The 24,805-nt window shown below is 45.6% G+C and overlaps 1 protein-coding gene across 1 annotated transcript in view; it reads right to left on the bottom strand.

Annotated features, from left to right (window-relative positions):
- The window catches only part of LOC100174362 (myosin, heavy chain 11, smooth muscle), a 45,838-nt gene extending 24,830 nt beyond the window's left edge, over positions 1-21,008 (bottom strand). Inside the window, 6 exon segments of the mRNA XM_054526940.2 lie at positions 754-906; positions 1,746-1,864; positions 5,010-5,105; positions 13,127-13,270; positions 17,783-17,881; positions 20,768-21,008. Coding sequence (XP_054382915.1) covers positions 754-906; positions 1,746-1,864; positions 5,010-5,105; positions 13,127-13,270; positions 17,783-17,789 — 519 coding nt within the window. The 5' untranslated portion in view covers positions 17,790-17,881; positions 20,768-21,008.
- Between the last annotated feature and the right edge of the window lie 3,797 nt (positions 21,009-24,805).

Here is a 24,805-nt window from a genome sequence, read left to right as displayed (position 1 = left end):
AGTGGTGCACTCCTGTAGTCCCAGCTACTCAGGAGGCTGAGACAAGAGAATTGCTTGAACCCAGGAGGCAGAGGCTGCAGTGAGACGAAATTGTGACACTGCATTCCAGTCTGGGCGACAGAGAAAGACTCCATCTCAAAAAACAAAACAAGACAAAAAAAAACCCTTCCCTTTCTCTGAGAAGTTTCCTCAAACCCATGGGCATGGATCCAATATCCATGTTTCTACTACATGAGGTATTGCAAGCTCCTGCAAACAGTTCTTGGCTTGGAGATGACCATGTAGCCCAATTCAGCTGAGTAAGAGTCAGTGAGACTTAATTCCAAGATTTTGGTTGGAACTGTTAGAAAAGAGATATGTGGGGTTTTTTTGTTTTGTTTTTTTTTTGCCAGGATTACTGAGAGGCAGTCTGGCTGGAGCTGGAGCTGTGGCAGCCATCTTGCCACCATGAGGGGAGAGCCTGCTTGAGAATGGAGCCAATATGGAGGAAGGCACAGAGAGAGAGAACGATGGTGGGAGATCAGATCCTGCCTACAGGATCCAGCTACATGTCTGGCCTTCTCAGTTCCAGAAACCAATGCATTTCCTGCTGGATTTCTGTCTCTTATACCCTCAAGGATTCACCCCTAACTAGACAGCCTCCTATCCTACAGTAGCCATCTATATGCCTTTCTCCAAAATCATGATTCCTCCAAGAAAAAGCCCATCTCAGAGAACCAAGACCATGGCTCTTACAATCCCACCGAGCTGTACCTCAAAGATCTCAAATCCAGCTATATCCAGGATCCCCAGGAAGGAAGCCCCTTGCCGATGGGTCTTGTCCAGGGCTTTGTTCACATGGGTGAGTATCCAGCGGAAAAGGCGCTCATATATTGCCTTGGCCAAAGCCTCTACAGCAAAGTCAGCCTGCAGAGGGGAACCAGGGGAACCCGGTTATTCTCAATGGGTTCCATTCTCACATAAGCCAGGCTGGTGGTGAAGATTTTTATTTTTGGCCGGGCGTGGTGGCTCACACTGTAATCCCAGCACTTTGGGAGGCCGAGGTAGGTGGGTCACTTGAGGTCAGGAGTTCAAGACCAGCCTGACCAACATGGCAAAAACCCATCTCTACTAAAAATACAAAAATTAGCCAGGTGTTGTGGTGCATGCCTGTAGTCCCATGCAGGTGCATGCCTGCTTGGGAGACTGAGGCAGGAGAATCATTTAAATCTGGGAGGCAGAGGCTACAGTGAGCTGCCATGGCACCACTGCACCCCACCCTGGGCGACGGAGCAAGACTCTGGCTCAAAAACAAAAAACAAACAAACAAAACCTGACATGGGACTTTGAATATTCTAGTATTGAGTAAATGAGGGATAAAGAGATGGATGGGTGGGTGGATGGACAGATGAATGAATGAATGAATGGAATGACAGCTGGATGGGTGATGGATGGATGGACAGATGGCTGGGTCATGGATGGACAGATGGATGAGTGAGGGATGGACAGATGATGGGTGAACAGATAGTGGACAGATGATGGGTGAACAGATAGTGGACAGATGAATGGATGGATGGATGGATGGATGAACAGACAGATGAATGAGTGGACAGAAAGATGGATGGATGGACAGATGCAGATGCAGACCATAGGTGAATGGATTGATGAATACATGAATGAGTGAACAGGTGGATAGATGGATGAATGGACAGATGGGTAGGTGCATGGATGGGTAAGTGATAAGCAAACGGAAGGTACATCATTACCTGTTCTTTTGTCTGGGCTTTCTGTACCACATCTCGCCCAACCTTGATACGAGGAGTGAGGATGGATCTGGTGAAATCTGTCACATTAATTCCCATGAGGTGACAAACTTTCTGAGCAGCTGGATGGAGAAAAGAAACATCTCGAGTGCATCACAAAAGAAACAGCTTGGCAGAAAGGCACATTGCATGGGACATTTGTGATGTGTGAATACACCGGGTTCTCTTGGGGAAATGGGACCCACTGACCGTGAATATAGCTTGAAGTGTCCTAAAGGCTGCTGTCATTAGTGGTCACACTCCCCAGTATTTTGCTGAGAGGCAATGATTGGGGTGGGCTGAAGTAGGCCCCAGTTGGGGGTTTAGAGTCAGGTAGTTCTAGTCTCAAGTCCCTGTCCCTTCACACTTCCAAGTCATGTGACTTTGGAAAAGCTCTTTACCCTCCCAGAATCTTGCTTTTCTCAGCTTTAAAAAGGGTCAGCTCTTCAGTACCTTGGTGGTACCCAGGACTAAATAAGGTAAAGTATGTAAAGTCCCTGAGATGATAGATAGATAGATAGATAGATAGACAGATAGATAGATAGATAGATTTATTTTTATTTTATTTTTATTTTTGGAGATGGAGTCTCACTCTGTTACCCAGGCTGGAGTGCAGAGGCACAATCTCAGCTCACTGCAACCTCCGCCTCCCGGGTTCAAGCAATTCTCCTGCCTCAGCCTCCTGAGTAGCTGGGATTACAGGTGCCTGCCACCACACCCAGCTAATTTCTTTTGTATTTTAGTAGAGACGGAATTTCAGCATGTTGCCCAGGCTGGTCTCGAAGTCCTGAACTCAGGCAATCCGCCTGCCTCGGCCTCCCCAAGTGCTGGGATTACAGGCGTGAGCCACTGGCCCCTGAGATTTATTTAATAGTTACTAATAGTAACATTTATTGAATACTTACTATTCAATAAACATTTGTTTCACCCTTCTAGGATATGTGTTGCAGCATTGTTTGCAATAGCAAAATACTAGAATCAACCTAAATGCTCTTTTTTTTTTTTTTGAGCTGCAGTCTTCCTGTCGCCCAGGCTGAAGCGCAGTGGTGTGACCATGAGCTGATCCCTTAACATGAAAATAGCATTACATGCTGCTTTGCATGTGCAAGACATAGTAAATAGAGTTATTTTAGGATTTTTTCCCCCATCTCTTGGCAAGAACGCTTTTTCATTTCTCTTTCCCTGAGGTCTTTCCTTGGCATCTGGATTCCATTAATTTGCCAGATTTAGGGACTCTGATATATAACAAACACCTGAGAATGAAACTGCCACTGCAAAATTATAACTGAGACACTGAACAACATCTGACCTAACCGACTCCATCTTGCTTCTAACTTCCAAGCTCCACTGAACGATTCCTGGGTGTAAGTCGAATTACCTTTGGGATGAACTTAGTTTATAGATTTTTTTTTTTTTTTTGAGACAGGGTCTCATTCTGTCACCCAGGCTGAAGCACAGTGGCACAATCTTGGCTCACTGAAATCTCTGCCTCCTGGGTTCAAGCAATTCTCCTGCCTCAGCCTCCTGAGTAGCTGGGATTACAGGCACCTGCCACCACGCCCAGCTAATTTTTGTATTTTTAGTACAGATGGGGTTTCACCATGTTGGCGAGGCTGGTCTTGAACTCCTGACTTCAAGTGATCCACCCGCCTCGGCCTCCCAAAATGCTAGGATTACAGGCATGAGCCACCATGCCCAGCCTCTTAGTTTATAGTTTAAAACACAAGAACCCTTTTCCAAAACAAACCCCCTTCTTGCCTGGGGACTAGATTGCCTTTGTAGGAATAACAAATTAGCCCAAAGATTAAAAATTATGGTTTAGGAGTTCTGTAACTGGAGGCTACAAGAGTCTGACCCTCCCTAAATCGCTCCTGGGGATAACATCACTATTGTAAAACCTAAGATCAGTGCTTGAGATATTTTTGTGGACCCTGGCACCAGGTGGATCAGCTGACACCACCCAGATTGAGAAACTGGCTAATCTGATTTTACGGCTTCTATCCAGGAACTGACTCAGGGCAAGAGGACAGCTTCGACTCCCTGTGATTTCATCTCTGACCCAACCAATCAGCATCCCCAACTCACTGGCCTCCCCCTAACCACATTATGCTTAAAAACTCTGATTCCCGAATGCTCAAGGAGACTGATTTGAGTAATAATAAAACTCTGTTCTCCCATGCAGCCGGCTCTGCGTGAATTACTCTTTCTCTATCGCAATTCCCCTGTCTTGATTAATTGGCTCTGACTAGGCAGTGGGCAAGGTAAACCCAGTAAGCGGTTGCAACAGGTTTGATCAAGGTGGGCTCTAGGGAGCGGCAAAAAGCAACACAATATACAGCCTGGGCTGGGAAATAAGAAACCTAAGTTTTGCTCTCAGCTCAGCCACTAATAAGCATAGTGGTAGCCAGGCCAGCTTCTCAAAACACAAAATACTGTTTATTTGTGGGTAGGTTTATCAGATTTAAGGGGAAAATTACAGGATGCTCAGTTAAACCTGAATTTCAGATAAACAAGAATACTCTTTTAGTATAATCATGGTCCAAATGTTACAAGGGACATACTTAAAATTTAAAAAAAGGTTTGTTGTTTACCTATAATTGAAATTTATCTGGACATCCTGTATTTTATCTGGCACCCCTAATTCTCAGGGCAATTGAGGTCTGTCTCCCCAAGACGACCACAGATACCGTAAGAAGAGCTATTCTTGTGTCATTTCCTGCTGTATCCCAGTGGCATATTGCAGGGGCTTGAGAAATATTTCTTTAACAAAACAATTAAGTGGAGTATTTTAGAAGAGAGGGTCCCTCAGGATCTTGTCTGGTCACTATTGGGGTGGGATGTGATGACTCTTGCCTGTAATCCCAGCATTTTAGGAGGCTAAGGTGGGAGGATCACTTGAGCTCAGGAGTTCAAGATCAGCTTGGGCAACACAGCGAGACCTCGTTTCTATTAAAACTTGTAAAATTTTGTATTTTTAAAAAAGAACAAATAAATAAAACTACTAGTTTTTTTTTTTTTTTTGTCCCTGCACTCTGATTCAATAACTTTCCACATAGGGTCTTGAGCGCTGAAAAGTTTGAAAAAAGAAAAGTGAGTGATAAGAACCTAGTCCATCTGTTGTTAAAATCCCAGATACCTTCACCTTGAAAAATAACCAATGGTCAAATGTCACCTTCCCCACCCCCCCAACCCCAAAGTCATTGGTCATTGGGAAAAGGTGGCAAGTACCTGTGTTATCTGGCATGGATACCTGGTCTGTGTTTCTTTCCTTCTTGAAGACGATATTTCCAAGCTGCAGGACCAATGATACCACCTTCAATATGGCTGAGGTGGGGAGAGAAGAGCAGAGCAGACACAGAGGTCAATGCCAAGGTACCCTGGAGTTTTGGAGCCTAAAGCCACTGGGGACCCAGAGTCAGCCTACATCTTTCCTCTGAAGAAACTAAATTCTGAGCTCAATATTTTCATATGGTTGCTTAAAACCTTGCGTTACAATGGAATACCATGCAGCAGGGACTGGCAAATTATAGCCCATGGACCAAATCTGGCCCACTGCTTGCTATTATACATAAAGTTTTAGTGGAACACAGCTATACTCATTCATTTACATATTGTCTATAACTATTTGCATGCTACACTGGCAGAGTTCATGAGTTGCAACAAAGATTGTCTGGCCTACAAAGGCTAAAGAATTTACTATCTGACCCTTTACAGAAAAATGTATTAGCAACCCCTGCCACAGAACAGTGAGAATGAATGAGCTACAACTACCAAAAATCAAAACTGATGTATTGGGGCCAGCATGGTGACTCATGCCTGCGACCCCAGCACTTTGGGAGGCTGAGGTGGGAGAACTGCTTGAAGCCAGGAGCTTGATACAGCCTGGGCAATGTAGGGAGATCCTGTCTCTAAAACAAAAAAAAACCCTGACTTTTCTTCCAGACACAAATACTGAACAAAAGAGGACAGATGGAAACAAGAACATACTGTCTAACTCCATATATAGACAGTCCATCCAAGAAAAGGCAAAACTAATCGATGCTGTTAGAAATCAGGATAATGATTATCCTTAATTGAGGGAAGCTTCTAGAAGGTGCACGTGGGAGCTTCTGTGGGGCTGGTGGCATTCTCTTATTTAAAATGGATTCTAATTACACAGACGTGTTCAGTTTATAATAATTCTTTGCACTGCACGCTATGCCATACACAATTTTCTACATGTAAATCATATGTCAATAAAAGGATTTTTGAAATAAAAACCCTGTACTTCTTACATACTCTGCTGGGTGTACCAGATGCCCATGTTGGGATGAAGAAGATATACATTTGTTTCCACTTGTTGTTCAGGTGTCTCCAAACAAAAACGCTGTATTCCCAGAATACTTGGAACCTTTCTGACTCCATACTCAGGCCATGTTACGGTTAAAATAGTTTCTATGTCTGAAATCCCCACAAGATGATGAGTTTCTGGAGAGTGGGGGGCCTGCCCTAATCATCTTTGAATTTCCAAAGCCTAGTCCAGGATCCTGATACACATGGGAGGGAGGGAGAGAGATGGATGGATGGTAGGTGGAAGGTGGATGGATGGATGAATCAATGAATGAATAAATGGATAGAGGATGTGTTCATGGATGAATGGAGGAATGGATGGGTACGTAGATAAATGGGTGAAGGATGGATGAGTAGAGTATAGATGGATGAATAGAGGATGGATTGATGGATGAATAATGCATGGATAGAGGATAGATGGATGATGGATGGATGGATAGATGGATGGATAGAGGATAGATGGATAGATGGAATGGACAGAGGATGGATGGATGGATAATGAATGGATGATGGATAGAGGATTGATGGATGGATGATAGATAGATGGATGAATGGATGGATGAATGGATGGATGGAAGGATGACAGATGGATGACGGATGGATGGTAGATGGATGGATGGATGGATGGATGGATGGTAGATGGATGGATGGATGGATGGATGGTAGATGGATGGATGGATGGAGAATGGATGATGATTAACACAAATTCTTGGCTTAGCTTAACTCAGGTACAAATCACCCAGAGTTCTGGCTTCAAATCAGTCACTATGTTCCAGGAACAAAGCCTAGAGATCCCAGACTTCTCCGGTTCCTCAGTCCAAACCAGACATTACAAGGCCCTTCACAACAGCTATTCTCACACCACGGGGTCCCTGGTTCAGCTCAGCAAAAGGACCCAGCTGCTGACCGCCCACCCATTTGCTCCCACTCACTATGGCAGAAAGCCTTCTCCCCAAAATGAATGAAGCTGCTGTTGACAGGGCTTGGAAAGACACTTCCTTTTAACCATAACATCTATGAAAGAGGCTTTGTAAACTATGAAGAGTTGTACTCACAGTTTTAAAAGTGTAAATTTACACTAAAGATTGCTGAAATGCCTGCACAGCCCAGGTGAGCCAGCCAACTCAGGGTTTCTCAACCTTGTCACTGCAGAAATTCTGGGCCAGATAATTCTCTGTTGTGGGGAGCTGCCCTGGGCATCATGGGAAGTTTAGTCGCATCCCTGGTCTCCAACCACTAGATGTCAGTGGTGCTTACCCCGACAGAGTTGTGACAACCACAGATGTCACCAGACACTACTAAATGTCCCCTGGGAGGCAAACTCACCTCCGGCAGAGAACCACTGGTCTAAACGAACAAAGCCAACTAATGAGGACTGTGGGGACCCAAGGAGGCCACAAACCCATCTGAAGGGACCAGCAGCTACTCCATCTAGCCCAGTGTTGCTAGAACTTCTGATTTTTCCAGATAATGGAAACCCAGAGTTTTTATGTGAAGTCTACCCATGGTTTTTGTTTTGTTTTTTGTTTGTTTGTTTGTTTGTTTTTTGAGATGGAGTCTTGCTGTCACCCAGGTTGGAGTGCATTGGTGCAATCTCGGCTCACTGCAACCTCTGCGCTTCCCGGGTTCAGGGGAATTCCCCTGCCTCAGGCTCCAGAGTAGCTGGGACTACGGGCGTGTGCCACCACACCCGGCTAATTTTTCTATTTTTAGTAGAGACGGAGTTTCACCATGTTGGCCAGGCTGGTCTCAAACTCCTGATCTCAAGTGATCCATGTGCCTTGGCCTCCCATAGTGCTGGGATTACAGGCCACAGTGCCCGGCCTACCCATATTTAAACTTTAGGAACCAACATTTAAAAATTTTGAAGGTTGTAGTGGCCGATCTCTCCTGTGGGCTCAGGAACCACTGATTTGCACTTTCTGGTATAGTTAATGTAATTCCAGAAGTGACAAAAGAACGCCACTGCTCCCAGGCCATAAGAGATGAGCCTTGGGGCAGAGTTAGCACACAGCAAAGAAGTAAACCAGTGAGGAGACACAACACAGCAAGGGTGGTGACAGCTGGCAGCATCCTGGTGCACTGGTGCAAAGCACGCACTCTGCAGTTAGAGTCCTGAGTTCAAATCCCAGCTTTGTTTCTTATAAATCTCATCATCTTTGAATTTCCAAAGCCTAGTTCAGGGTCCAGATACACATGGGGAGGGAGGGAGATGGACGGATGGCAGATGGAGGGTGGATGGATGAATGAATATATAAATATATAGAGGATGGGTTCATGGATGAATGGATGGGTGGGTAGATGGAGGGATGGATGAGTGATGGAAGGATGAGTAGAGGATAGATGGATGAATACAGGATTGATTGATGGATGAATCATGGATGAATAGAGGATAGAGACTCTACATGAGTCTCAATAAGTCCCATGAGCCTCAGTTTCCCTATCTGCAAAACGGAGATGGTAACAGTAGTACCTACTTTGTGAAGTTTAGGTCTTGTAAGATGCTGAGCAAGGGCCTGGCTAGTAGCTGGTAAAGAGTGGAAGCCACCTATATTAGGTTGAAGGTTGGTCTTTCTAAAATATATCCACCTGGAACCTATGAATGTGGCCTAATTTGGGGGGGTTACACTTATTTTTTTTTTCCTTTTTGTGGAGAGCTGGGTCTCACTATATTACTCAGGCAGGTCTCGAACTCCTGGGCTCAAGCTATCCTCCTGCCTCTGCCTCCCTGAGAGCTGGGATTACAGGCATGAGCCACTGCGCCCAGCCTGAACGTGGCCTATTTTGGAAAAAAAAACGTCTTTGCAGATGGAATCAAGCAAAAGATCTCAAGATGAGATCATCTTGGATTAACCTGGTGGGCCCTATATTTAATGTCAAGTGTCTATGATGGACAGAAGAGAAGACCCACAGAGTAGAATGCCACATGAAGGATGAGGCAGAGACTGGAGTGAGACAAGCCAAGGAAAAGCCAGGAACTGCCAGAGCCACCAGAAGCCAGGACAGAGGCAAGGAACAGATCTCCCTCAGTGCCTCCAGAAGCAACAACCCCTGCCAGCATCTTGTCTTTTTAAAAAAAAAAAAAATTTTTTTTAATTTTTAGTATAGAAGTGGTCTTGCTATGTTGCTCAGGCTGGTCTTGAACTCCTGGCCGCAAACGATCTTCTCGCCTTGGCCTCCCAAAGTGCTGGGATTACAGGCATGAGCCATTACGCCTGGCTCCTGCCGACACCTTGATTTCAGAACCCTGGGCTCCAGAACTGGGAGAAAATAAATTTCTGTTGTTTTAAGACATCAAGTTTGTGCTAATTTTTTACAGTGGCCTTACACCTCTCTTCTTACTGAGGAATAAGAAACAGGACTTTCCAACACCAGACATGTGTGCCACCAAGGGGACATAGGATGGACAATTTAGATGATTTTATTTATCATCTTAAAAATATGTTAGAAACAGCATAACCAGGCCAGGCATGGTGGCTCATGGCTGTAATCCCAAGGATTTGGGAGGCTGAGGCAGGAGATTGCTTGAGGCTAGGTGTTCAAGACCAGCATGCACAACATAGCAAGACCCTGTCTCTATAAAAAATTAAAAAATTAGCTAGGCATGGGCCAGGTGCGGTGGCTCACACCTGGAATCCCAGCGCTTGGGGAGGCTGAGGTGGGCAGATCACAAGGTCAGGAGACTGATACAATCTTGGCTAACACGGTGAAACCCTATCTCTACTAAAAATACAAAAACAAAATTAGCCAGGCGTGGTGGTGGGCACCTGTAGTCTCAGCTACTCGGAGGCTGAGGCGGAAGAATGGCATGAACCTGGGAGGAGGCAGAGCTTGCAGTGAGCCGAGATCACGCCACTGCACTCCAGCCTGGGTGACAGAGTGAGACTCCCTCTCAAAAAAAAAAAAAAAGAAAATTAGCCAGGCATGGTGGCACATGAGGATATCTTGAGCCCAGGAGTTCAAGGCTGAAGAACCCAATGTGGTGGGGAAAATCCTGGTCTCCCCTGGTCACTTGGAGCCTCATGAAGCTCCAGCCTGGAGCCTGACCCACCCCCCTTCTCCATAGGCCCCTTGATGGAGGGTTTAGAAGTTGCTCTTGGTTTATAAATGGGGTTGATGTACATTTGGGACTAAGTTGGTTCCCATGAGAGTTGGTCATTTGCATGCCATCATCTGAATGCTTGCTCTGTGTACCATCTGCTCCATTATTTGCTTAACCATTTTCTTTAAATTTACTTCCTTCTCCTTCCTTACATTTGTTTTAATAGAAAACTTTCTCTATCTTAAGTGAAAAATCATCTTCACTTGCCATAAATAGATGGCAATTATAAATATAAATACAAGGAAAACGTATTACCAAATTCTAGCTAGATGCTTGGGCCTGCCAAAGGTGCCGGACCTGGGGTCTGGTCTCTGTGGTTAAAGTGGAAATTGGCAAGTGCCAATGTACATTGAGAACACTGGGGGCTGGGCATGGTGGCTCACACCTGTAATCCAAGCACTCTGGGAGGCCAAGACGGGTGGATCATCTGAGGTCAGGAGTTTAAGACCAGCCTGGCCAACATGGTGAGACCCAGTCTCTACTAAAAATACAAAAAAAAAATAGCGGGGCATGGTGGTGGGCACCTGTAATCCCAGCTACTCGGGAGGCTGAGCCAAGAGAATTGCTTGAACCCGGGAAGCAGAGGTTGCAGTGAGCCGAGGTCGTGCCACTGCACTCCAGCCTGGGTGACAATAGCGAGCCTCCATCTCAAATGAAACAAAACAAAAACCCTAAAATCAAAAATTAGCCAGGCGTGGTAGCACATGCCTGCAGTCTCAATGACTTGAGAGACTGAGCTGGGAGAACTGCTTGAGCCTGCAAGGCAGAGGTTGCAGGAAGCTGAGACTGCGCCACTGTACTCCAGCCTAGGTGACAGAGTGGCGTGATCTCGGCTCACTGCAGCTTCGACCTCCTGGGCTCAAGCAATCTTCACGCCTCAGTCTCCCAACTAGCTGGGACTACAGTGTGTACCACCACACCCAGTTAATTTTTTGTATTATTTGTAGAGAAGGGATCTTACCATGTTGCCCAGGTTGGTCTCAAACTCGAGCTCAAGTGATCTGCCTGCCTTGGCCTCTCAAAGTGCTAGAATTACAAGCGTGAACCACCATGCCCAGCAAAACAATTTAAATGGTCTTATTGTTTTCTTTCACAAGGACAGACAATGATTTAATAAACCCTCTATCAATCAACCTATTTTAGTTTGTTCCAGTTTTTTTCTATTTTCTTTATTTTTTTTTGTACAGACAGTCTCACTATGTTGTCCAGGCTGGTCTCGAACTCCTGGGCTCAAGCAATCCTCCTGCCTCAGTGTCTCAAAATGCTGGGATTACAGGCATGAGCCACTGTGCCCAGCATGTTCCAGTTTTTTATTATTTAAATAAAACTATACTGAACAGTGTAGTACATTAAGAAAAAAGGATTTGGTAAATTCCTGGCACACAGCAAATACTTAACCATTGTTCATTGTTATTTAAAAGCAAGATTAGAAGCAAAACTGACCCCTGTCCCAAATAAAATGAATCATTCTTGGAGAGCCTATGTCATTCAGACAAGGAGGCTATCAGCACTAGATTCTGATGTGGGACTCTGGCCAAGACCCACACACACCATTCATTTGTCAACCGACCCATAGAGCCTTATTTTTCTAGACCCCAAGTTATCTTTGGAGGAGCTGCCCCTCCCCTTATGCAGCATTTCAGCAACCTCAGTGCTATTCTGGGGCTCCAACCAGGCGTAGGCGTGGGAAGGAAGGGAAACTTTCCACAGTTCTGGCCTGGTGTTCCTGAAAGAGATTAACCTTGAACACTGAGGCACATCTAACCCAGAAGGAAAATCATTTCAGAAACACAGTGTCCTGACCAAGAATTTCTTTCTGAGCTGTCCTGTTCTCAAGACCCAGTGTGTTTCTTGGCCATTGGTTGGATGATTTTGATCAGTATCAATCGATCACCAGAGCAACCCCTCCAGGAAGAGCCCGAGTAAATCCACTGCCTTGATCACTCCCCCTCCCCTAAACGCTGCCCACATGTTCCTGATGAGGCCAACATCTCTACCTTCAGCTCCAAGAATCCATTCTTAGGGACCATAATGAAACCACCCTGTGCTTTCCACAACCCTGCCTATGCTGCATAGCTCAGGAATGTGCATATCAACCTAAGCTAACCAATCAGAGTCAATGACACACCGTTCAGGAACTTAAGCCAGGAATCTACTCTGTTCTTTGGACATAAACCCAAAGAATATAAGGGCTGGAACCCAGACATGTTGCTGTCAACAAACTGCATCCTACAGAGAAACAATGTAATCAAGAGAGAGATAGAAGACAAGAAATTAGGTTCTAGAAAAATCTTTTGAACACCTAGATCTCACTGTACCTGAAGCTTGAATTCCTGAACTTTTTTTTTTTTTTTTTTTTGAGATGGAGTCTAGCTCCATTTCCCAAGCTGGAGTGGAGTGGTGTGATCTTAGCTCACTGCAACCTCTGCCTTCTGGGTTCAAGCAATCCTCCCACCTCAGCCTCCTGAGTAGCTAGGACTACAAGTGTGCACCACCAGCCCTGGCTAAATTTTTTGTATTTTTAGTAGAGACAGGGTTTCACCAAATTGACCAGGTTGGTCTTGAACTCCTGACCTAAAGTGATCTACCCACCTTGGCCTCCCAAAGCACGAGACTACAGGCCTGAGCCACTGTGCCTAACCTCCCTGAACTTATCAACATTGTGAGTTAGTCACTTTCCCTTTGGTTTAAGCCAACTCGGGTTACTTGCAACTAAAAGAGTCCTAGTTATACAGCCACTTTTCTACAATACAAACAAACTACCTAGAATAAAATTCATTTTCCTCCTTTTTTTTTCCTAATGGAAGGTGGGGAATTCAGAGAGCAGAAATCTGTCCTGACCAGAAAAGAGTTCTTAACAGGTTCCATTGGTATCCAGGCAGGCTACCCTCCAGACTCAAGGTGTGAGACTTACATAGCTGTTCCTCCTCGCTGAAACCCATGATCACCATGGCCTCCACGGTTTCCTGGAACATCTCATCATCCTGGGCTGCTGGGATGGGCACAAAGCCATTGGAGAGGAAGGTGTAGTTGTTGAAGCCCTCCAAAAGCAAGTCACCTAGAAGGAGAGGAAGAGAGGTCAGAGTCAATAAGACACACTTCTAATTTCAACATGAGATAGAGATCTGGTCAAGGGTCTGGGCCATCATAATTCCTTTCCCTTTCTCAAGGCTTGGACCATTTAAAACCCTCATGCATCGTCATGTAGACAGCCTCACCAACCACTGCCAGTCTTGCATAGTGGTGCAGGTTGTGCACTGCACCAGTGACTGCAGCTGATATCCAGCCTTGGTTCTGCTTGCTAAGCCACAATCCCTGGCACGAAGTTACATTTACCTGGAGGAAGGGATGCCTTTACCTCAATTGTCCAGAGTCACCCTGCCTTCAGAGACAAAGCTGTCAGAAGAGTTAGATCAACCATTACTCTTTATTTATTTATTTTTTTTTTGAGACAGAGTCTCACTCTGTCATCCAGGCTGGAGTGCAGTGGTACGATCTCGGCTCACTGCAACCTCCACCTCCCAGGTTCAAGCGATTCTCCTGCCTTAACCTCCCGAGTAGCTGGGATTACAGGTGCCTGCCACCACGCCCAGCTAAATTTTGTATTTTTAGTAGAGATGGGGTTTCACCATGTTGATCACACTAGTCTTGAACTCCTGACCTCAGGTGATCCACCCACCTTGGCCTCTCAAAGTTCTGGGATTACAGACGTGAGCCACCGCACCTGGCCTTATTCATGTATTTATAACATTTTTACCAAATTCAAACAGGCACATGAGTTTTAAAAGTCAATTACTACCAAAGGTTTATAATGAAAAATAGCATTCTTCTGTCACATGCCTTCTCCAACTCCTACCTTACTCCATAATACCTGCTTTTATCTCTTTTAGCTGCTTTTTATCTGGCAGTTACCACTATCTCTCTGCAGAATAGGCTTACTATACATACTAGCCTATTATAATGTATATACCATTATGTATTATATATAATAGGCCAAGGGTTCCCCAACCCACAGGCCATAGACCAGTACTGGTCCCTGTTAGGAACCAGGCCACACAGCAGGAGGTGAGCAGCAGGTGAGCAGTAGGTGAGCGAGTGAAGCTTTATCCATTATTTGCAGCTGCTGCCCATCGCTTGCATCACTGTCTGAGCTCCACTTCCCATCAGATCAGTAGCAGCATTAGATTCTCATAGGAGCACAAACCCTATCGTGAACTGCACATACGCCCTCCTTATAAGACTCTAATGCCTAATAATCTGTCACTGTCCCCCATCACCCCCCAATGGGACTGCAGGAAAACAAGCTCCCAATGATTCTACATTATGGTGAGTAGTATAATCATTTCATTATGTATTACAATGTAATAATAAAGTGCACAGTAAATGTAATACACTTGAATCATCTCCACACCATCCCCCACACCCTGCCCGCCCAATCTGTGGAAAAATTTTCTTCCAGGAAACCAGTCCTCAGCGCCAAAAGTAACAGGAGCTTTTGGCCTATTGGAAGACCAGAGGCAAAGCACAATCGTTGTAATAGGCGATTTCTGGATATGTCAAGTTTCGATAGTACCTAGTGACTTCCTGCTATGGTAGGCAAAAATGCAGCTTTCTTATACTACCTTTCCTTTCCCCCAGCTATTTTTTTTTGACTGGGAGTTTCACCTTTGCCCAGGTTGGAGCACAGTGGTGCAATATTGGCTGCTCACTGCAACCTCTGCCTCCCGGGTTCAAACAATTCTCCTGCCTCTCGAGTAGCTGGGATTACAGGCACCCACCACCACGCCCAGGTAATTTGTTGTATTTTTAGTAGAGACGGGGTTTCACCATGTTGGCTAGGGTCTCGAACTCCTGACATCAGGTGATCCACCCGTCTCAGCCTCCCAAAGTGCTGGGATTACAGGTGTGAGCCACCGTGCCCAGCCACCCCCAGCTATTTTTAGTTGAATCAATATATAAGGCTCATATCACTGGTTGGCAAATCTGGTCCCCTGTTGTTTTTGTAAATAAAGTTTTATTGAAACACAGCTGCTCTGATGTCCTTGTTTATTTCTCATGGCTGCTTTCTCACTAGGCAACAGAGTTGAGTAGTTGCAACAGAGGCCATCTGGTTCTTAAAGTCTAAAACGTTTACTACTGACCCTTTAGTGAAAATAGTTTGCCAACTCCCTTTTTATTATGACATTAATTAGATATTCTCTGTAAAACTGTATCCTATGATTACATTTCCTTTGTTGTTGTTCAGCTTCTCCCCCACCCCCAACTTTATAATTGCCTTTCTTTCTCCTGCACCATTTGCTTTTATTATACCCTCCAATACATCAAGGATCCTCTTCCAGGTCAATCTTTAATTAGGCTGGATTCGGTTATACTTTTGGAGAGACGTCAGCAAGATATTTTTCTTTTAAAATAAAGGTCTTTTATGGGTCAAGTCACTTGGAAGTTGCTTGATAAACTCGAGGTTAAATTGACCGAAGACACCAGTTAACTCAAACTTTTGGATTAACTTGAAATGCCTGATTCAAGTCACGAGGATTGAGGTCTTTGCCAAGACTTCATTATCCCGAGTTTGGATGCATTTAGGAATATTTGGTTCTCTCTAAAAGCCTAACATCTTTCCAGTTCTATCATCTAGAATACAAAGGGCCCCTGGGAATTTAGTTGTGAGCCCTATACTTGCCCATTTCTGGAAGACCAGAGGCAAAGCACAAAACTGGAACCCAAGGTACCAGACAACCAAACTGTTTTCTTTTGTGCCAAATAAAAGGAAAAGGAAAGTCAACATTTTTCCCTGGCCCATTCCACAGGGTCCTGCACTGTAACTGCTAATATACCATGTTTGCTGGTACATAAGAAATCCATTCACCATTCTCCCTTTACCAAAAATTGCTCCACCTCATATCTTATGTTCCTGAAAGCCAGCCATTAAGGAAACTTATTTTTATTTTTTGAGACAGAGTCTCACTCTGTCGCCTAGGCTGGAGTGCAGTGGTGCTATCTCAGCTCACTGCAACCTCCACCTTCTAGGTTCAAGCGATTCTCCTGCCTCAGCCTCCCGAGTAGCTGGGATTACAGGTGCCAGCCACCACACCTGACTAATTTTTGTATTTTTGGGGAGACAGGGTTTCACTATCTTGGCCAAGCTGGTCTCAAACTCCTGACCTCAGGTAATCCGTCCACCTCTGCCTCCCAAAGTGTGGGATTACAGGCAAGAGCCACTTCGCCCCACACTGGAAATTTAAATAATGGATAATGCCGCCCCCTAGTAGCTGAGCTCTACAATACACTCCGACACAGCGAAGTTCTGAGCTCACACAGATCCTTTTGGTTACTGTCTTAACCAAAATAACTAACCTTGGGCCACAAAAGAGATGGAAAGCAAAGTCTGTATTGTTCCTATAAAATTTCAGACTTAAAACTTATTACTAACATGTAGACTCTACTATGTACAGATAGTCACTGATCCATTTCTTTTTTAAGCTATGTGATTTGTATATATTTTTAAGAGTTAGTAAACAACTGCATGTCCAGAACTCATAACTTCCTACTGGAGTTTCATATACAGTGTATTGTATTTACATAAAAAACATTTTTCCCTACAGCAGAGGTCAGCAAACTTCTGCACACTGCCTGTTTTTGTAAATAAAGTTTTATTGTAACACAGTGATGCATCTGCACTCATTGATTTATGTGTTGCCTATGTTGATTGGTTTATGTGCTGCCTGTGCTCATTGGTTTATATGTTGTCTGTGTTCATTGGTTTATGTGTTGCCTGTACTCATTAGTTTATGTGTTGCCTGTGCTCACTGGTTTATGTGTTGCCTGCGCTCACTGGTTTAGGTGTTGCCTGCGCTCACTGGTTTAGGTGTTGCCTGCACTCATTGGTTTATGTGTTGCCTGTGCTCATTGGTTTATGTGTTGCCTGAGCTCACTGGTTTATGTGTTGCCTGTGCTCGTTGGTTTATGTATTGCCTGTGCTCGTTGGTTTATGTATTGCCTGTGGCTGCTTTTTTATTACAATGGCAGAGTTGAATAGCTGTGAGAGAAGCCATCTGGCCTGCAAAGCCTGAAGATTTACTATCTGGCCTTTTACAGAAAAAGTTTTGACCCCTGTTCTACAAAATCACTGGCAAAACATGTATAATGAAAAATGCTTAGTCCCGCTGCCCCTGCAAATTCCTTATAAAACCAGAATGCATCTTTATATTTGCAAGTTTTATAAATTGGCAAGTAAGGCAAATGTCTTTCTCCCTTTCCTTGAAGGCATAGATTGTGTCTAGTTGGACTTGATGCTCTCTGGTCTAATTAGACATGAATCATTAATGATCTAATGTCTAATTGGAGTTGATGGCTACTATGTCACATAGTAGGTGCTCAGTAAATGAGAATGACTGAACACAAGCCACACTCACTCACTGGGAGGAGATGAAGAACTGCTCATATGTCACTCACAGACATGGTCCTTTCTGGCAGGATCTGAGACTGTTTTAATAGCCAATCCCTTAACCCCGGATTCTGATGAAAGGGAAGGTTCAAGCCATCCAATCACATGTCATTGCTAGTCACTTACTTCTCATCTTCTCCTTGGCTGCAGCAATCACGTAGTAAAAGATGTGGAATGTCCTCTCATCTCTGGCTTGGCGAATTGCCCGTGATTTTTCTAGCAGATCTGGTTTGGAGGGAGTTAGGGATTCTGGGGATACTGTGGGTGTTCCTCTGGTCTTCCACCTCCATCCCTGTCACACCCAATTCACACGGGATGACTTTTCAGTTCTGACCCTGGGATTGGTAATGTCTAACTTTGACCATCGCCCCTGTGGACAAATGGAACCACTGGGTGCTGCCAGCAGACTTCAGATGCAAAAACAAGGGAGGGGAATAGAGTGAAAAGAAAAAGCATAAAAAGTCTCCAGGAAGATGGTAATGGTAATGAGATGTTCCCCTAACAGCCATCACCAGCAAATCTTCTTTAAAATGAGCTGTCTTCAGACATTACAGAATACAAATAATGACACCCTCTATGATCCTATGATTTATGATTCATTCCTATGTGAAACGATTGATATAAATTGTCTCACTGAAGCCTCACAAAGTATGCTAGGAAGTAAGTGCAACTATTATCGGTGTTTTCAATAAGGGGAAACTGAGGCTCAGAGAGAAGTCCGTTCTCAAGATCATACAGCTAGCAAGCGGCAAAGCTGTCTTCCATGTTCTCCATTCTAAGAGTGGGGTCTGATGGGACGGAGGGGAGACAGACCGTAAACACGCCACACTAATTAATTTCAGGAGAGCTGCTCCGCCATGGGGGGTGGCAGGAAGGAGAGTAGAGGGGAGGGCAGATGAGGCTGGCATGGAGATCACAGGGGCCGGGGTGATGGGAGAGGGCAGCTGGGAGGCTGGGCTACTGTACTGGGTGGATTTCCATAGCACTAAGCGTGATGGTGCGGGATGATGGGGCTAGATCAGCAGACCTTGTCTTCTTCAAGTCCTAAAGCCAGCTAGCAGTGCCTGGGCTACCACAGCCCATGTCCAATCTGGAAAGCACTGATTTTCAGACTTTCTCATGGTGTACACGGGTATACACACACACACACACACACACACACACACACACACACACACACGTATGTTTGAGCCAGAGTCTCGCTCTGTCACCCAGGCTGGAGGGCAGTGTGTGATCTTGGCTCACTGCAACCTCTGCCTCCTGGGTTCAAGCGATTCTCCTGCTTCAGCCTCCTGAGTAGCTGGGACTATAGGTGCATGCCACCACGCCTGGCTAATTTTTGTATTTTTAGTAGAGATGGGGTTTCACCCTGTTGGCCAGGCTGGTCTTGAACCCATGACCTAAAGTGATCTGCCTGCCTTGGCCTCCAAAGTGCTAGGATTACAGGTGCATGCCACCACACCTGGCTAATTTTTGTATTTTTAGTAGAGACAGGGTTTCACCCTGTTGGCCAGGCTGGTCTTGAACCCATGACCTAAAGTGATCTGCCTGCCTTGGCCTCCTAAAGTGCTAGGATTACAGGTGCATGCCACCATGCCTGGCTAATTTTTGTGTTTTTAGTAGACAGGGTTTCACCATATTGGCCAGGTGGTCTCGAACTCCTGATCTCAAGTGGTCTGCCCGCCTTGGCCTCCCAAAGTGCTGGGATTACAGGCGTGAGCCACCGTGCCTGGCTGAGATGTGTGTTTCTAAGGAGCTCCCAAGTGATGCTGATGCTGCTGGTTTGGAAACATACTTTGAGAACCACTGATCTAAAAGGAAGGCTGAGGACAGAAGGTCGGGGCTATGCCTGGGGCTTGCTCTAAACAAAGGAAATGGATTGCTGAGAGGTGTGTGCAGGGCTGCAGGACAAGAGGGCCCTGGCTCTGGACTTGACCGAAGCCTGGCAGCCCTCCCACCTGCAGGATGGGAATCCTGGCTGGTTTGGGCAGATTAAAGTAGAAACGTAGAAAACATTGTTAACACAATAGCCACCACCTATGAGATGCTCACTTTGGGCCCAGCACCATACCAAGGGCTGTGCATATTATTACGCATATTATTTCATTTAACCACTGCACCAGCTCCAGAAAGTAGGTGCAATCACCCCCATTTTACTGAGGCAAAACTGAGGCCCAGAGAGCTTCAGTGATTTTCCCAAATCCCCACAGCTTAGACAAGTACACTGGAGAGGAGGCCACTCCACAACACACCCTCTTATCCAGGGCACATAACGTGGACAAATGGGACCACTAAGTGCTGCTAGAGGACCTCAGGTGCAGAAAGAAGCTAAGTCAGCCCCCCAGGTCCTATTCATTGCCAAGCACGTGTTCCACAGGAAGCTGTGAACACGCGACACCCTTGAGCCCTAGGGCCACCTGCAAAGCTCCTGAGGCTGATCAGTCACTGAACTCTAGACCTGGTTGTTCCCCCACGTCCAGAAATTTCTAACTTGGCTCCACTTCACCACTCAGATTCATGAAAGAGACGCTCTACTTGTTCCTTGCGATATCAGCATTCTTCTGGGTAAACTCTGTTTTCATCAATTTCCTACCTAAGAAGTGGAGCCGATCACAGACCAACTCTTTAAGAGGACAACAGGTCCAGAATTTGGCCTCAGACAATGGCTGGATAAGGATGAAGTGAAGATCATACAACAGACACTACGTAGCCAGCCCTTACTCTGCACCTTGCATGCTGCCTAGAGCTTTATATGAGTTCATTCACTCTATTCTCACATTTCTATGAGGCAGGTACCATTCATTATCATCCCCATTTTGCTGATGAGGCACAGAGAGGTGGAGTAACCAACCCAAGGTCACTCAGCTAAGGGACAGGTCATTTGAGCATCACATGCAGGCTTAGGCTGCTTGTTTAGGGTTCAAACCAGGGGTCCGGTCCACACGTGTATAACCACTGCACCACAATGCCTGCTGTTAAGGGGAGATTTGTTCTGGAAGAAACCTAAGAGGCTGGAAAGACAGGGGTGGTTCTTGGACTCTCCCAGCCTCTGGGCAGGAGATTGGTAGGGGGCAGGGGTACCCGTTTGGCCCAGACTCAGGGAAAGGATACAGGTCTCAATGTTGGCTCCCACGATGTAACCCGTGACGTCAAAGTTGATGCGGATGAATTTGCCCTGCCAACAGGAAAACACAGTTCAGGCTTTGCTGCCCAGCTTCAGCCTTTAACCCCACGCTGTGGGCAAGCAGGAGGGAGATGTTACAGAGGACGCGGAGGTGGGGTGGGGAGATTCTTGCAAATGCTCAGAACCCCACAGGTCAACTTGTCAGGCAGAAGCAACATCTGATCAGCTGAAACCACCCCAGGCCTGAGAGCAACAGAATGTGTAAAACATGTTCACAGATCAATTTCATTTGGCTCTTGCAATGACCATAGTCCATCATGGCTATCCCCATTTAAAAAATTTTATTTATTTATTAGAGACAAGGTCCTGCTCTGACACCCAGGCTGGAGTGCAGTGGTGCAATCACAGCTCACTGTAACCTTGAACTCCAGGGCTCAAGCAATCCCCTTTTCCCCATGACCTCACCCTCCCAAGCAGATAGGACTACAGGCATGCACCACCATACCTGGCTGATTTTTAAATTTTTTTGTAGAGATAGGATCTCACTATGTTGCCCAGGTTGGCCTCAGACTCCTGCACTCAAGCAATCCTCCCACCTCAGCCTCCCAAAGTGCTGGGATTACAGGAGTAAACTACCACACCCAGCCCACTATTCCCATTTTAAAGCTGGGAAAACTAAGGCTAAAAGAGATCAAGTGACTTATCCAACATGACATTGCTCCTGAGAGGTAGGGCCCTAAGCAGAAAGAAGGTTTTTCCATATTCAGGGGCTGGAGGGCTCCCTCCCCAGGCCCCATCCTGCTCCAAAACATGCTGCATCCACATCATCCAACTATGGATTAAACCTTTTCTGTGGGACAGGTAAGTATGCATTGGCCACACTGCCCAAGCAGGCCCTGTGTAGGATGTCCTTTGGGCAGGAATGGCTCATGTCCCTGACCCTAGAGGCTCAACAAGTATCTCCAAAGATGGCCCTATCTACCTGCCTCAGCTAAGCCATGAAACCAAGGATGGAACCCAATCCTCCATCTGTTGGCATCAACCCTTTGCCTGTTTCCTCAGTAGGCGAGACAGGATTTCATCCTTTCCCCATCATGACATAACATGGTGGGAAGTGTTGGCATGTGTGGACACAATCCCCTAGGCTTGCTCAGTCCTTGACAAAACCTTCAAACTTTCTCCATTGGGAAACATGCAGTAGAGTGATTTGGGATGACCATATCCCAAATGGAGCCAGGGAGAGCCGGCTGGTCACAGGCAAGGCCCAGGCACCTTCTTCACTCTCCTTCCCAAGATGGCAGGGATGCCAGTGAGTGGAGGATGTTTATAGGGATTTGTCTTGCACGTGCTTCCATTTATGATGGGCTAGAAACATTGCACAGAATTGGAACATGCAAACACAGTGCTTCTCAGTGGAGGCGGCACATCTGCTATGGAGATTTTGGAAATTGGTGGAAGCCATTATTTGGCTTGTCACATGATGGTGGGGGCCACTGCTGTTAGTGAACAGTGGGGCCAAGGATATTTTGGGAGTCCTGCAATGACCTGGAGTCTCTGATGCCAATCCTTGTCTATATCCGTTATGACTCTTCCAGTGTCTCACCTGACACTCATGGAGGTAAAAATCTGTTTGTAATTAGCCAGGCTTAGAACCTAACCTTTATGTCTTTAGATTTTTATGACTTTTTTTTTTTTTTTTTTTTGAGACAGAGTCTCACCCTGTCGCCCAGGTTGGAGTGCAGTGGTGTGACTTTGGCTCACTGCAACCTCCATCTCCCCGGGTTCAAGCGATTCTCCCACCTCAGCCTCCCGAGTAGCTGGGAATACAGGTGTATGTCACCGTGCCCAGCTAATTTTTGTGTTTTTAGTAGAGACAGGGTTTCACCATGTTGGCCAGGCTGGTTTCAAACTCCTGACCTCAGGTGATCTTCCCAACTCAGCCTCCCAAAGTGCTGGGTTTACAGGTGTGAGCCACTCTGTGCCCGGCCTAGATTTTCATGCTTTTAAATAAAAGCATTAACAAGTGTTTAAAATGTTGTTCTAATACAAGAATATCCCATCTGTGTGACTCTAGAGAAGATTGTTCTTTGGTTCAGCACTTCACTGAGAGTCAGTTGCCATTCTGGAAAATCCCATGCCAACATCATCAGTGCCTGAACTTAACCCTTTTCCTTGTATTTGTAGCTGTCGCAGTGGATAGACTTAAGTGTCCGTCTCTTACTGTGTCTTCTGTTGGTGTGGCCTGGCCCAAGCATTGATATGCTGAAATGCACTTTATTTTATTTATTTATTTATTTTTGTAGAGATGGAGTTTCTCCATGTTGCCCAGGCTGGTCTCAAACTCTTGAGCTCAAGTGATCTGCCCACCTCAGTCTCCCAAAGTACTGGGACTACAGGCATGAGCCACCTCACCTGGCCTGAAATGCACACTTTTATTATGAATTGTCTTATGTTATTTCTTCATATTCCAGTTAGGGCATTATGCTGATATGTATTCATCTAATACGTGTAGGAGGTGATACTATCTATGATTCTAATTTCGGGCGAGGAAAGGAGACATTATGTAATTGTTTGTTTGTTACTAAAATGGGCCTTGGGGATGGCAGGGTCAGGGACCACCATGTGAATATGCTCAGCAGAGCAGAGTTTTCTGGAAAGAGTCTTTCACAGGGCCCCATCTCAGTGAGCAACAGTTCAGAGACCCCCTTTCTCCTGGAATGCAGAGGCAATTTTTCCTTCATCTTTTCTCACTAAAATATCTTTCTGACCCTGCTACAGAGACAACCGCTTCTTTTGTACAATAAAACCATTGTTGTCTATATCATCAACCACCCACTTTCAGAGTTCCCCTGCCCCTGTTGGGCTCAGGCAAAAACCTTTTGCTTTGGAGCCTGGGGGGGTGTGCATGAGAAGGTAGTACCCCCTGCCTCACTTACTGTCTGTTCTTCAATTGGAAGAACCATCTTCACGAAGGCTGGAACCATATCTGAACTATTCATCGCAATCCTGTGAGACTCGCTCAGTGCCTGGTATACAGTAGGCACTTAATAAAAACAGCAAATGAGAAAAAAACAGAGAATGGTGGTACATGTAAAAGTACCTACCAGAGTAATTGTATACAGTAGGTACTTACTAAGTATTTCTTGGAGGAGGTGTGTGCCTGGTACATAGTTGGCACTCAATTCATGTTTTGTTACATAAAATGGTATTGGATATAAGGGTCTAGCATATACCAGGTGCTCAATAAATAATTTTTTAAATTTTATTTTAATAATAGAGATGGGATCTCGCTTTGTTGCCCAGGCTGATCTAGAACCCCTGGGCTCCAGTGATCCTCCCACCTCAGCCTCCCAAAGTGCTGGGATTACAGGTGTGAGCCACCGCACCAGGCCAATCAATATTTGTTGAGTGAATAGTGAATAAATGAATGAATGAATGAGAGAGTGAGAGGCAGGAGCCCTTGCAAGATTGTGAGGTACAGCCCATCTCTCCAGGGTCAGACGCCCCTCCTACCTCTGCACGCAAACACTCTGCAGCCCCAGGCAGGAGATGACACCAAAGCTTTTCTGGAAAACCCACATGGCTTTGCTACTTACGAATCGTCAGGAGCTGTCGTTCTTGACTGTTTTGGCATTGCCGAAAGCCTCCAGAATCGGGTTTGCTTGTAGAAGCTGCTTTTCCAGCTCTCCCTAAAATTCATTCACATCTAGTTATTGGAGAAAGCAACCTAGGTCCTGACAGTTCTACCTTGGATGGATGTTGTCACAAAACTCTGCCCTTAACCCACAGGTTATCTCCTATCTCCTACCTCCTCTTAGACCCTGATGCTAATGTTCAGATTTACAGGAGGATTTCAGAAGAGAAGCAACTGTCTGAGCTCTCTAATAGCTAGGACATCTGCTCCCTAGGAAGGTCACTTTTTTCAAGACTAGGGCCTGCTCATCTGTGCAACATCACTGCCACTCAAAGCCACTGCCTTGTACAATGTTGGTGATGCCACTTACATCATGATGAATGGTGCCCCC

This window comes from Pongo abelii, chromosome 10, assembly GCF_028885655.2.
Source record: "Pongo abelii isolate AG06213 chromosome 10, NHGRI_mPonAbe1-v2.0_pri, whole genome shotgun sequence".
Classification (NCBI taxonomy): Eukaryota; Metazoa; Chordata; class Mammalia; order Primates; family Hominidae; genus Pongo; species Pongo abelii.
Note: the sequence above shows the minus strand (reverse complement) of the source record. Positions and strands in the feature narration are given on the sequence as shown.